General features: G+C 43.9%; 1 protein-coding gene across 1 annotated transcript; it reads right to left on the bottom strand.

The window, feature by feature from the left end:
- Window positions 1-621: 621 nt before the first annotated feature.
- On the bottom strand, window positions 622-13609 carry LOC135587462 (RPM1 interacting protein 13-like). Its single transcript, XM_065078934.1, has 3 exons — window positions 13155-13609; window positions 2123-2209; window positions 622-1976 (listed from the first exon to the last, which is right to left on the bottom strand). Exons 1-3 carry the CDS (start codon window positions 13467-13469, stop codon window positions 1047-1049), a joined length of 1332 nt encoding a protein of 443 aa, XP_064935006.1. The 5' UTR covers window positions 13470-13609; the 3' UTR covers window positions 622-1046.
- Window positions 13610-14939: the final 1330 nt, after the last annotated feature.

The raw sequence follows: 14939 nt of genomic DNA, 5'->3' as shown, positions 1-14939 counted from the left end.
TTTCCTGCAAGTAATTAAGCGTAAGTCAAGAGGCTTCAATTTCCATAAATGATAAAAGGAGATTGGGAAAAGAAGTTGAGCAAATAAAATGAAGCATATCTCTGATTTCAGCTATTGCTGAAGCTAATTCCATAGAGGTTAATAAATATAAGTATAGAGTTCTAAATAAGCCAAACAACAGAATCAAGATGAAATGACTTCATGAAGACTGATGCCAATGGATTACGGAGATAAGGTGTAATGCTAACAAGGTATCCTGAAAGTATGGCATCTCATTTATGCATAACAAGACCGGTATTCAGTATATTGCATCCATATCACATCGGACTAACCATACTGATCGAAAGGAAAAGATCGCTACAAGTATCTTACCAGAATCAGTACGTTGACCCTGGTGGATGAGGTTCAGAATGGTCATCACACATAGGAAGAATCTGCTGTTGCTGCTGCTATTGAGAAATAAATAAAGCAAGAAGGCTTGTAAGATTCATAAATAAAAGCATACAGATAAAAATTTGCTGCACAACTTATGGCACTATTACTTGGAAACTGACATCCACATCTTAACTTGGATACTGCAGAATTATGTACCATTGCCCAAGCATGAGTTCTCTAACTTCATTAAATCAACTAGATGTATGGATAGTCTCATAGAAACTGAAAATATAGATAAAACTCAATCCCTGTTAAATTATACAGAGGAGACATTGCAGCCGCTAAAAGACCAAGTAGATCGACAGAATATTGCACAGACAAAGTGCACTGGAGGACAGAGTTGAAATTTAATCAAGTTGGGAGCTGCTAAAGCACCCTATACCTGTGCCACCACATCTTCGCTCCCTGAGACACCAAAATCATATAGCAGATCTGGTATAGCTGATTGACAGGCTATCCAGACATCTCTCCTGAAATTTTGTTGCTTCCGAACACCACAGAGTTGGATGTCCAGAATGTTGAAAGGCGAGGAACTTCTCCTGGACTATGTTCTAAAATCTGAGCCATTGTGTCATTCGACCATCCATGCAGTCAAATCTAATAAACTAAGATTAGTCCGATTGAGTATCTTGACTTGCATTGGTTTCAGAAAATGGCTTATCATGAGGTAGTGATAGAGATGGAACCATAAGCGGCTGTTGAACATTAATGATGTCAGTGTCACTACATACAGCAACTCCTAGTTCAGATGCCACACTTGCCAGGAGATCCTGCCAACTTTTCTGGCTAACATCTGCTGCTGTCAACGGAGGGCACACAGAACTCTGGTTTGTTGGCTTCGAAAATTGAGATGATATAGTTGCTTGCATCTGATCAGCTGAGGAACCTGGTGATGTTCCCAACAGGTCTTGAGATCTCTGTTGTCCTACTCGAGGGCTCCGAGGTCTCCATGATGTCATCGTTGCATAAGTAGAGTTCTCTGACACAGCACTGGGAATATTATTCTTAGTCGAAGCAATGTTGTGAGATCGGTTAGTCTGGCTAGCAAATCCATCTCGCATCGTCCCAACCCTTTTATATCTTGTACGAGAATACACAAGTTGAGTAGTTAATGAACCAGCAACACAGCTCTCTATCTGTACATTAGACTTAAGTGAGCATGATTTGGTTGGCTGCTGGCCAAGTCTCCGGGTATAAGAGAGAATGGTAGGTTGATCTTGGTGCCTCTGGTTGATTGCATTTGAGTTTGAGATGCTAGTGGCAGAACAAGGCCGGAGCAAATTAGGTCTGGAATGGGGAACCAATAGAGGACTTGGATAATGATGGAATGGTGGTACTGGATCTCGAAAAGGTGGGATATTAAAAGGAGAGTCATATGTAACTTTCTGTGGTTGTGTAGGCACCATGTTTTTCTGTTTGAAAGACTGTCTCATTGATTTCCACCTTCCTTCTTTATCAGTAGAATGGCAATGGTTGGAACTTGAATTACCATTGCCCCAGAAATAGCAAGGGGCTGGAGAATCACAGACATAGCAATGGCACTGCATTGAGTAAGCCAGCATCAACCATTTTCATGCACTAAAGCATAAGAGAACAAATTGCCAAAGAAAATCAAATCTTTTAACAGATAAAGCATGGGCACAAACTTTCAACAAATCAGAATATAACCTCAAGACAGTGGACTCACCAAGTCACAATACTCTTCATGTGGTGATGAGTTAAAAGGAAAATTGCCACATAGATGTCGTGGATGTGGGTAATCCCGGCAAGCCAACTGCAATAAAGATATACAAATGGTTCAAAAGATAATCAGATGCTCACTAACAAAGGTAAAGATGCCACTGCATGTAAAATTTTTTAAGAATAATATAGTATGTCTCTTTTGGTGATTAAACAGTGAAGAAGCTGCACATCTCAACATAAGCATTTAGAAAATAAGCTCCAAAAATTTTCTTCAAATATTCAATAATTTAACACAGCAAGTTTTGATCCTGAAAGATCAGCTCACAATCTATAATATGAATCACAAGGATAAAGGATGCCAATCTCATTTGAGTTGTCTGAGGTTCCAAGTTTCATTGCACACGCATCCTCGACCAAGTTTTTCTGGTCTGTGCATGATACATTTTCAAAAGGCTCCATTTCAATACACTCTCAATAAAACAGTCAACAGGCTATTTTCCACATGTATGGATATCGTAAAATTAACTTGTAAGAATGTGCAGGAGACAGCAGCGAATTTGTGCTACCAAATTTCCCAGTCATTTTTTGTATGTAAATAATACATTTTAGAGAGTTAGTTGCTGCATATATTATTCAGTCTACTTCAGTATATTTGCTTGTGTCAATCAAATAAAGTTGAAACAACCATGCATCAAGACTTGGTTGATTGAAACTTATTTTCTCAACTGTTCCCTTGAAAACAAACATACAAACTTAGCAAAATGAGCTGTTTTTTCTACTTTGCTCTCTGCTTCCATGATGTTAATGAACCAAAGAGCTAGAAAGAAAAAATCAGAAGCCCTTTTACATCAACTATAAAAGAAATAATTAAATATAACCATCATTTCATTGCATGTAAATGTAGATTTCACATTATTCGTTGCATGTGTAATTGCATGTAACTTGAAATTAAATAGAAACAAATCTAAAAAGGCTAAATGATCTTTTTGAATAGATTTCATAGAATAACTGATGGATGTTTATTCTTGCTAGTTTAAAGCAGACAAGTTAAATATGCATGACATGACATCATACAAGATAAATAAAATGTAACGAGTTTTATTTGTGAAGAAAATTTAATAACCCAAAGAAAAGGCTGTAATCGCTTTAAAAAAAAAAAACGCAAACTCTTCGTATAAACTTAATGTTAAGTTTGCCTATTTCTGTGGGTCTCATATTTTAGTTGAACTGTTCCAACATATAAATTCTCAAGTAAACAAAATCTTCACACAAACGTACAAAATCTGGTACCCCAATGTGCCTTGAGCCCGTAAACAACTTTGGTTTAGAGATATTGGCAAATTGTAACGATATAGTAACTGAAATTGTAACCATTTTACAATACCACAAAACCAATGCTCAGATCTAGTGCGGCTAAGACTTCAAGAAAATATTCACAATTATTCCTTCTCACGTAGTGAGGTGATCTATTTATTTATCACTTACCCCATCCGGAGCACAAAATACAAAATCAAGACAATCAAAAAGCAACATTGAAATATCTGAGGAAGGAAAAAAAGCTGTGCCTACATAATAATTCACAACTAAAGCTGAAGCAGCAGAAAAAATAAAGATGGCTAGAGGCTTACAGGAAATAGGTATTTTATAAATGCTGTCAACTAAATACATTGCAGCCATGGCATACTCTATTCTCTCACTTATGCAAGTAGAAAAAGCAAAAAAAAAAGCAAGTGACACAATTCAAGCCTACATTCTATAACCGTCATAATTCTCTTGACTTTATATAATTGCAAAGAGGGTCAAAAGCAATTAATAAATTTCATTTAAAGCAATAGTTAGTTGGTTACTATGTCATAGAAAGAGGTCAAAGCCAAAAGAAGAAGCATGCATCCCTATTGAAGAGAAGAATTCCCAGTAAAGTAACTTCTTCATTTTAGAAGAAATAAATGTAATTGAATAATAAGGCAACATCAATCAAAAAAGAGAAGACAAAGGAACCTGAGAACCGAATGACTACAACATAGAATCTATGCTATGTTTGAGGATTTAGAAGCTAAAGCAACAGAAAATGAAGAAGGTAATTAGGTGGAAGGAATTATGTCTACACCACTTTTCAAGGCAGGCCAAAGGAAACACCCAAGTAACGTCTGTATTTATGGCCTCCTTTGTCGCATTTTTTAATTGTTGTCAACAGAAATGCGCTCCCCTTTTCCCATTAAGGTTCTAAAAGGAGGCCTTGTATCTAACTCTATAAATAAAAAGTATCATTATTATTTTTAGTGGATATTGGTTCTATACGATGGACTACAGGATCGCAACTTTATTCAGATCTTTGGCCTGTTCATCTCGAAATTTACCTTCAAGACTAGGAAAATTGTGGTCTAGTTTTCAGGTAAATTCACAACATGATCATGATAGCAACAAATAGCCAAGGTTATCCGAGTCCATTTCAAGAATAAAAATATATAGTTTTGCAGCCTCTTGTTGAATAAACGGAAACCACTTATGGATATGCCATCATGGGAGTGCAGTATATAAAATTAGAAAGTTATGATGAATGAACTACAATGAATTAAAGGAAAACCACAAGTTTTAAACTGCTTGGTAAGCTACTTATTAGATTGTTTTTTTAGATTGTTTTTTCTTAAACCTGTCAAGCATCAAAAGAACAAACATGGGGAACACAAAGGTAATAAACTGCTTGAACATGTTAGCAGTCAGTGTTGAATTGAAATTCACCACAATGTATTTAGAAATGAACATTCAGTTAGAAAGTAGTTTAGAGAAGAAGCTAATCTTAATGAATAAATGGCTATATATAGGTGGAATGTGTTGCCTTGAAGCTAAGTTGAAGAATATGCCCTTTCCATAAAAGAATTCATCCCTATACTTGCACATGATTTGGACAAATGCCTTCCATCAACAGTCAGAAACCGTAAGTTTAACAACTAAAGCATATGAGCAGTACATTACAAGAAATTCAAAACTGCCTGGACTAGTTCATATTGATTGGTATTTACCAGATCGGGCATGAACTAAGACAAGGACTGCCCCTTTTTGAGTGGTCCTGTCCGGACATGTACCGAGACACAAACCGCTACCTTTGAGAGGCCCAATTCAGTTTTTATTTTTAATTTTTTTTTAACACTGTGTTTGGGCCAGAAATCCATTCTCATGTGTCATAACTCCTCAGGAGCCACTCGCCGCACCACCCCTCACCTGCCGCTTTGTCACGAACGGTCGTCGCGCACCCGCAACAACTCCGTTCAACGAACCGTTCGTCGCTCACACCTGCATGTACAGCTGCTTGACAGCATGTTTTCTTTTGGTTTTGGGTCATTTTGCTTGTAAATATGTAAGTTCGAACAAGCTGCAGCGTTGCAAAGCGACCGCTCACCGAACCGAGCAAAACAGCCCCAAAACAGCCCAAAACAGCTCCGTTTTCGCGTGCCGCGGGAGGTGAGCAGAGAGCTGCCTCCGCTCACCAAAATGTCAGCCATCTCAGACCCCAGGAACCCCCCGGGTGGCACAGGGCTGGATGGGGCTTCGGTTATATACCGGGCGTTGAGATCTCTTTCGCAAGTTCGCACGTGACCTTTACGGGAACTTGTCTTTGCGCCCGGGACCAGGTGAGCGGCTGTTTGTGGGCTTGCAGCTGTTCGTTCATCCTTGAAAGCCTTGTTTTTCCCCCTCTCCCTCTTTTCTCTTGTACACACAGGGTGTTCGTCGAATTGCTTGTAAAGCTTCCCTTTTCGCGAGACTTCGGGACTTGTCCGTTGCTCGTTCTTTCGAACTAACTTCTTTCTCTTTTACAGGTCCTTCGGGACCTGCGAGAGGTTACAAAGTGGGCTGATCCTTGCGGAGCAAGATCGCAAGGGCGAAGCGCGACTTAGGCAACGCAAGCTAAGTTCGCGTCTTTGCCACAAGGGTGACCCGCGACTTAGGCGACGCAAGCTAAGTTCGCGTCTTTGGCCGCAAGGGTGCCTCGCGCCTTAGGCAATTCCAGCTAAGGTCGTGACATTGTGGTATCAGAGTGAGCAAGCTCTTCGATCGAACAGCGAACGAACTTCGCAACTTCGCCATGGCAAAGCATCGTGGCGAATCAAGCAAGACGGGGCAAGCCGGACCCTTGCCCCAAGCAGCCGCAGGTGGGCTGCATGTGCACACTCGCTCTCATGCTGTTGGAGCCGCTCAAGAGGAGCGCGGCAGCGAACAGGATGAGCGAGAAGTTGGCAACTCTCCGCGAGAGGAGGAAGCGCAATCTGGTGCGCTAACTGGGAAAAAGAGTCATAAGGAGAGACTCACGACGGCGGAAACCCGCCTGGATGTTCTCGAAGCGAGCATGGAGGAACTCTACCATGGCCAACAAAGACTTGTTGGGGTAGAGAGCTCGCAAGAGGAGGCGGAGTCCAGGATCGACAAGGTCGAGGCCCTAGTCGACCAACTGTCTGATGACACCAAAGACTCCGTGCAACACTTACAGGATGTTGTGGCGGAACTCACTGCAAAGGTGGCCATGCTCACGAGAACACTAAATGCGGGAGGAGGCAACACCCGCGTTGCACCGCCACAAAATTTGAGGGCACCTGAGCCTCATGGATATGGAGGGGCCAGAGATGCCAAGGAGCTCGAGAACTTTCTGTTCGACATGGAGCAATACTTCCGAGCTACGAGGCCCGATTCTGAAGATACCAAAGTTTCTATAGCAACAATGTATCTGAACGAAGATAAGAAACTTTGGTGGCGAACTCGTTGGGAAGAGATCCAACAAGGTCGGTGTCGAGTCGACACATGGGAGGACTTGAAGCGGGAGTTGAGAACTCAGTTCCTACCGGAGAACACAGAGTTCGTCGCAAGAAGGAAGTTGAGACAACTCCGCCAAAGCACCACCATCCGAGACTATGTGAAACAGTTTTCTGCACTAATGCTGGACATACAGGACATGTCCGAGAAGGACAAGTTGTTCAGCTTCCTCGATGGTTTGAAACCATGGGCTCAGCAGGAGCTAAATCGAAGGAATGTTACCGATGTAGTCGGGGCAATTGCTGTTGCAGAAAGGCTCACCGACTTTGTTTCCTCTGAAGACCCAGCGAGAAGGAAACAATCTTCAAGCAATCGCCCTCCAAAACATTCTCGAGGGAAGGAGCTCGGGGGCGAACAAAAGAAGAAGAGCTCCCACAAAGGGCCGAACCCAAAAGGCAAGGCCTCAAAACCTGGAGGATGCTTCTTGTGCGGAGGACCGCACATGGTAAGGGAGTGCCCACAGAAACAGGCACTCAATGCTTTGACGGCTTCCATCCACCCTCCCCGATCGGACAAGGGCAAAGCTGTTGCTCTTAGTTCGAGCAGTTCAGAATCCAGCAGCGACGATGAGGAGTCGCAAGGACCCCGAATGGGAGCAATGCGTCTGTTAAACGCTATGCGGGGTCAAGTGGGGGAGAACATGAAGACGAAGGCACAAAAAGCAGGAAGTAGCGAGCTGATGTATGTGGACATCAAGCTAAATGGCCAAACGACCCGTGCAATGGTGGATACGGGCGCTACCCACAACTTCATAGCCGATCGCGAAGCACAGCGACTTGGGTTGACCTTGGAGAAGAGCCCAAGCCGAATGAAGGCGGTGAACTCGGAGGCCAGGCGAATCTCCGGGTTGGCGAAGGGTGTTCCTATCAAAATCGGGACTTGGAGCGGAAACACCAACATGATGGCCGTGCCACTGGACGACTTCCAAGTGATTCTCGGAATGGAGTTTATGCACGCGGCAAAGTTGGTGCCGATGTCGTTCTTGAACTCCCTATGTATGATGGGAGGCGATGACCCCTGCGTGGTTCCCGTCTCTCGGAGAGGAACTAAAGAGCCCCAACACATTTCGGCATTACAACTGAAGAAAGGGGTGCGAAAAGGCGAATTGACATTTGTGGCTGCTATGAAGCTAGAGCCACTCAATGAGGAGGCCATTCAAGAACCTGCTGTGGTGGCGAACGTCCTAAAAGAGTTCAAAGACGTTATGCCACCGGAGTTGCCGAAGACTCTTCCACCACGCAGAGGTGTGAATTACAACAACGAGCTGGAGCCAGGAGTGAAGCCTCCAGCGAGACCACCCTACCGCATGCCCCCGCCAGAGTTGGCAGAACTCAGGAAGCAGTTAGGTGAACTGCTAAGCGGTGGTCTCATCCGCAGCTCTAAAGCACCTTTCGGAGCTCCAGTTCTCTTCCAGAAGAAACAAGATGGGAGCCTCCGATTATGCGTCGACTACCGAGCCCTCAACAAAGTGACAGTGAAGAACAAGTATCCCATCCCGCTCATTGCGGACTTGTTCGATCAATTGGGCAAGGCAAAGTATTTCTCAAAACTCGACCTTCGGTCGGGGTATTGGCAGGTGCGCATTGCTGAAGGCGACGAAGCAAAGACTACCTGTGTGACCAGGTATGGAGCGTTTGAGTTCTTGGTGATGCCTTTCGGCTTAACCAATGCTCCGGCCACATTCTGTACTCTCATGAACCAGCTATTCAAGGAGTATTTGGATAAGCTCGTGGTTGTCTATTTGGACGATATCGTCGTCTACAGCCAAACGCTCGAGGAGCACGTCAAGCACTTGCGGACGATTTTCAAGGTTCTCAGGGAGAACACTTTATTCGTAAAAAGGGAGAAATGCTACTTTGCTCAAACTGAGATTCTATTCTTGGGGCATCGAATCGGTGATGGCTCCATTCGGATGGATAAGTCGAAGGTGCAAGCAGTTGCGGAATGGCGAACTCCAAAGAAGGTGCCAGAGTTGAGATCTTTCCTTGGTTTCGTCAACTACTATCGACGCTTCATTGCGGGATATTCGAAGCGGGCAACTCCACTGACGGAGTTGCTGAAGAAGGAGCAGCCTTGGAAGTGGTCTAACAAATGTGAGATAGCATTCCAAGATCTAAAGGCTGCTGTTCTAGAAGAACCAGTGCTCAGATTGCCAAACTATGGAGAGCCCTTTGAAGTCGATACAGATGCTTCGGACTTCGCTATTGGAGGAGTACTAATGCAGGAAGGTCATCCGGTAGCCTACGAGAGCCGCAAACTCAACGAGACCGAGAGGCGGTATCCAGTGCATGAGAAGGAGATGACAGCAGTGATCCACTGTCTACGAGTTTGGCGACACTACCTCCTCGGGTCGCGATTTGTGCTGAGAACAGACAACATCGCCCTGAGCTATTTCCAAACTCAGAAGAAGCTCTCCCCAAAGTAGGCACGATGGCAAGACTTCCTGGCTGAATTTGATATGGCAATGGAGTACAAGCCTGGGAAGGCGAATGTCGTGGCCGATGCGCTGAGTCGGAAGGTGGAAGGCGTGAATGCTGCACAACTGGAGGGCAGAGGCCAAGCAAGTCAGTTGCACTCCAACTTCCTTTCCCGAATCAAGGATGGACTGTATAGTGATCCCCAGGCAGTTATCCTGATGCAGCTCATCAAAGAAGGCAAGGCACGACGATTCTGGGTCCAGGAGGGACTTGTTTACACAAAAGGGAATAGGGTCTATGTTCCCCGAGTGGACAATTTAAGGCGTGAACTCTTAAAAGAGTGTCACGATTCCCTTTGGGCTGGACACCCAGGCATTCACAGAACGTTGGCTCTCGTGGAGAGGGTCTTCTACTGGCCGAAGATGGGGATTGATGTGGAGGAATATGTTCGAACATGCCTTACTTGCCAACAAGACAAGGTGGAGCAGCGGAAGCCGGTGGGACTTTTGGAGCCGTTGCCCGTACCAGAAAGGCCGTGGGAGAGCATTTCCTTAGACTTCATATCAAGCTTGCCACCTGTAGGGGGACTTGGATCGATACTCGTGGTGGTCGATCGGTTTTCAAAGTATGCAACTTTCATTGCTGCTCCCCTACACTGTTCAGCTGAAGAGGCGGCCAGACTGATGATGAAGGATGTAGTGAAGTATTGGGGACTCCCACACAATATCATTAGTGATCGAGACGCTCGGTTCCTGGGACGATTCTGGACCGAGCTATTCAAATTGTTGGGGTCAAAGTTATACTTCTCTACAAGCCTCCACCCCCAGACGGATGGTCAGACTAAAAGAATAAATTCGCTCTTGGAGCAGTATCTCCGGCACTACGTGAGTGCCAATCAACGAGATTGGGTGAAGCTGTTGGACATCGCCCAATTCTCCTACAACTTGCAGCGGAGCTCTGCATCCAACAAGAGCCCCTTCGAAATTATCACAGGACAACAACCGTCGACTCCGCACACTATGGCAATTGGGTATACTGGGAGTAGTCCATCAGCCTATCATTTCGCAAAGGAGTGGCATCGAAATGCAGATATTGCGCGGGCTTACTTGGAGAAGGCGGCAAAACGGATGAAGAAGTGGGCAGACTTGGGAAGGCGACCACAAGAGTTCAAAGTTGGCGATTTGGTGTTGGTAAAGCTCCAACCAGCATCACTCCAATTCTTCAGGAACAGAGTCCACAAAGGATTGGTGCGTAAGTATGAAGGGCCCTTCCCAATTATCAGCAGGGTAGGCAATGTCTCTTACAAGTTGCAGCTGCCGGCGTGGTTCAAAATTCACAACGTTCTTCACGCCAGCAACCTAAAAGCCTACCATTCGGATCCGCAAGATGCTTCCTGAAGTGTTCCAACTCGGCTACCTCCAATCACAGCCTCCTACGAGAAGCGAGTGGAAACCATTCTGGCGGATCGGAAGATAAAGCTACCCAACGGAGCGGAGCAGACAGAGTACTTGGTGAAGTGGCGAAAGCTTCCCCGAACTGAAGCCAGTTGGGAGCCTGAAGACGCCCTGCGACATGAAGAAGTCATCAAAAACTACCAACAAGCGTCGACGAGGGCGTCGACAGTTTGAGTGGGGAGAATGTCACGAACGGTCGTCGCGCACCCGCAACAACTCCGTTCAACGAACCGTTCGTCGCTCACACCTGCATGTACAGCTGCTTGACAGCATGTTTTCTCTTGGTTTTGGGTCATTTTGCTTGTAAATATGTAAGTTCGAACAAGCTACAGCGTTGCAAAGCGACCGCTCACCGAACCGAGCAAAACAGCCCCAAAACAGCCCAAAACAACTCCGTTTTCGCGTGCCGCGGGAGGTGAGCGGAGAGCTGCCTCCGCTCACCAAAATGTCAGCCATCTCAAACCCCAGGAACCCCCCGGGTGGCACAGGGCTGGATGGGGCTTCGGTTATATACCGGGCGTTAAGATCTCTTTCGCAAGTTCGCACGTGACCTTTACGGGAACTTGTCTTTGCGCCCGGGACCAGGTGAGCGGCTGTTTGTGGGCTTGCAGCTGTTCGTTCATCCTTGAAAGCCTTGTTTTTCCCCCTCTCCCTCTTTTCTCTTGTGCACACAGGGTGTTCGTCGAATTGCTTGTAAAGCTTCCCTTTTCGCGAGACTTCGAGACTTGTCCGTTGCTCGTTCTTTCGAACTAACTTCTTTCTCTTTTACAGGTCCTTCGGGACCTGCGAGAGGTTACAAAGTGGGCTGATCCTTGCGGAGCAAGATCGCAAGGGCGAAGCGCGACTTAGGCAACGCAAGCTAAGTTCGCGTCTTTGCCACAAGGGTGACCCGCGACTTAGGCGACGCAAGCTAAGTTCGCGTCTTTGGCCGCAAGGGTGCCTCACGCCTTAGGCAATTCCAGCTAAGGTCGTGACAGCTTGGCGCTTGCCTTCAAGCAATTTGGCAATAGAACCATCTTTTCTGTATTTCTGATAGACAGATTCCAGTTACAACAGAAGGAATTAGGACAGGATGGACAACTGGAAATGAATGGGAAGGAAAAATTTATGAACAGGTGAATGAATTTCCATCCCCCTAGAGTCCACTCCTTCCCCATATTATGAGCAGGTGACCTAATGACATTGTCCTGCTGTGAATATTCCAGTGGAAGTATTCAATATTTGGCCTGCTGTGAAAACAAAAAACAGAAGCCACTAGGAAGGCATTCCAAATGTTTAGCATCGTGTAGATTTACGGTAAAATATTGCACAGATAGGGTATAAGGGATTAACTTTCCCATATTTTTGTACGAATGGCAGCATCCTATCACGATTACGCAAGACAATATAAAATATTGTTGTTATAAACACCAACATCATAAGAACATTTTCTGTGCATGTGATGGATGCGCACATAGATGTAGTAACAGAATATGAGAGACAAAATAAGTGAAGTCTGCATTGAAAGGAAAGAAAACAGTGATATCATTAAAAAAAACTAAAAGAACACTTCATATGCTACCAGGACCTTTTGAGGGCAATAGCATCAAGTGCTCCATCCTGATCCAGCATGTTTTTAGTTAACAAGATAAACTCAACAAGAATATAGGACAAACGCTTAGAGGATTTATGATCATCGCAAAAGATCAAGTCTAAAATTAAAGAACATTTGTATATTTTATAATTAAGTCTACATACTATAGGATTTATTTTTCAAGCTCCATATGTATTTCTTCCAATGGACATCCTGATCGTAAATGCATCATGCAACCCAGCCATGATAGATGGCACATGCAAATTACTTCTAGTGACTATAAAGACCAGAAACACAAACCGGACATAAGACTCTTCTCAAAGTGCAAGGCGCATTGCTTTCATCAGTTCATTCAGGCTAATCCAATGCAAAGAAAACCAAGAGAGGAGGCATGTCATTTATAGTGCAGTCATTGAGGAGCCAAGATTGGAATGGGCGAAGCTATTTCAGTAAGCTTTGAGTAGGTTCTCAGGCCTCCCAAGTTGTCAAGTTCAGTGAAGCTAGGCAGGAGGGAGCAAACTTCTAGCAGCTTGGTTCATAATGCACAAAGCACTGGTGCTAAACCTAATGGAGAATCGTTTGCCCTAAACCATAAACAAGAAGGCAAGCAAGCTTCTAAGCAACATTAAAAAAAGTTCAATAGCCACAAAAATTTTCTTTCGAAATTTTAAGCTGTTTATTGTGATAGGTTAAAAGGCAAGACATCAAAAACAGGCACGAAACACAAACCCTACGCGTAGAATACATTAAAGCACGAACAACATCAAAGAAAGATAGAACGATCCCCACCTGCCCCTTCTCGGCAACGATGAGCAAGTCATCTCCCCCGTCCCCACCCCCGCTGCCCTTACCATCAACTACCGACACCAGCTTATCCGGGTCGGAATCCAACACCAAGCAGTCGTCATCGTCGTCAGAGGCTCCGCCCTTCTCCGGCCCAAACGAACCCGAATTCTGCTTCCGCCTCTTCACGGCAGGGGCCGAGAACTCTTCTACGACCACGACATCATCAGATTCCTCCTGTCGCCGCCCGTTCGCGCGAGGTAAGGAGAGGCCATCAAACTCATCCTCATCGGAACTAATATCGACAATATCGGGAGCCATGAATTCCGACGATACGACAACTCGAATCCGCGAGGAGGAGGGTTTGCTGGAGTCGCTTGAAACTACGACCGAGGGTTTGATGCACCTCAGTGCCAAAAGGCCATTCTTGCGAGATCAAATTCCGTCTATCGAAACCTGGGTTGATTATTATGGGACAATTACATAGGGAAAAGTTTTTATAGGTATAAAAAATAAAACTATTTATCATAATATTATCGATTTTATCCATATAAAAATAAAAAATAATAAATAATAAAAAATAAATAAAAAATAATTTTAATATTTTCATTGGTGATGACATGCGACATCGATGGTGATGGACAATAGGGTCACAAGTGACTGCTATAGATAAGGAGAGCAGTGACAAGATGTGAGTATCGCTCTACATTTGACGATGCAATTGTCAAGCGATCCTTTTGCTGCTCTATATTTGTATCGATGTCGATGCAAATGTAGAACGATGTTACTTATATTGGTGACTCTTTCGTCGCTCGACAACTATATCAACGTCAACGCATATGCAAAGCAGTGAAAGGATCGCTTTGGTGGCTATTGTGGATGAGAAGAGCGACAACGAGAGGTGAGGGTCGCTCTACATCTGCGTCGACGCCGATGCAATTGTCAAGTGGCCTTCACCTCTTACCATCACTCTCCTCATTCATAACAGCCACTCAAGCAACCATTATGCCACTTTGCATCTCCTCAACGTCGACGTAGTTGCCGAGCAACGAAAGGGCTGCTGATACAGATGCAGAGTGGCATCGCTCTACATCTGCATCGGTACTGATACAGATGTCGAGGGCCGCTAGGCAAATGTGTCGATGTCGATACGAATGCAAAGTGTCCCTCACTACAACAGCCTCATCGTTTGCCACCATCGACACCGCCCACCATCACTAATGGAAACTTTAAAATTATTTTTTTATTATTTATTTTCGTATTTTTATCGATAAAACTGATAGTGTTATGACATAAGAAGCTAGATGTTTTACTTTCATAAATATAAGGATTTAAATATAAATTTTTAAATATATAAATTTTTAAATCTAAAGATCGAGTGTCTTGAAGGTGGGGTAATATGTAATTAACCCGAATATTATACTGTAGAATGAGATATTCAATTAGGAAAAGATTTTTTTTAAAAAAAAAAATTTAATTATTTTATAAATATTTACATTGTTTTGGATTTTGACAAAAGGGTTAATTGTGAGGAAATACTTGAATTTATGGTATATAAAACAAAACAATTTTTGTTTATTTTTTTATTTTAAAATTTTTGAACTTGATGTTACATGCGTATAAAGGAATTAATGTTTCAAGTTTGATTCAACTTAAAAAGGTTTATAAATCCTGTGTTCCTAATTTTCTCAGGCTGCACTTCATTTGATTATCTGAATTCTTCTTTCTATATCGATCTACTCTCCCCACAGTATATTAACATGCGCTTAAAAGTTACAACAGTCTGAGCGC

Source organism: Musa acuminata, chromosome BXJ1-8, assembly GCF_036884655.1.
Source record: "Musa acuminata AAA Group cultivar baxijiao chromosome BXJ1-8, Cavendish_Baxijiao_AAA, whole genome shotgun sequence".
Lineage (NCBI taxonomy): Eukaryota > Viridiplantae > Streptophyta > Magnoliopsida > Zingiberales > Musaceae > Musa > Musa acuminata.
Note: the sequence above shows the minus strand (reverse complement) of the source record. Positions and strands in the feature narration are given on the sequence as shown.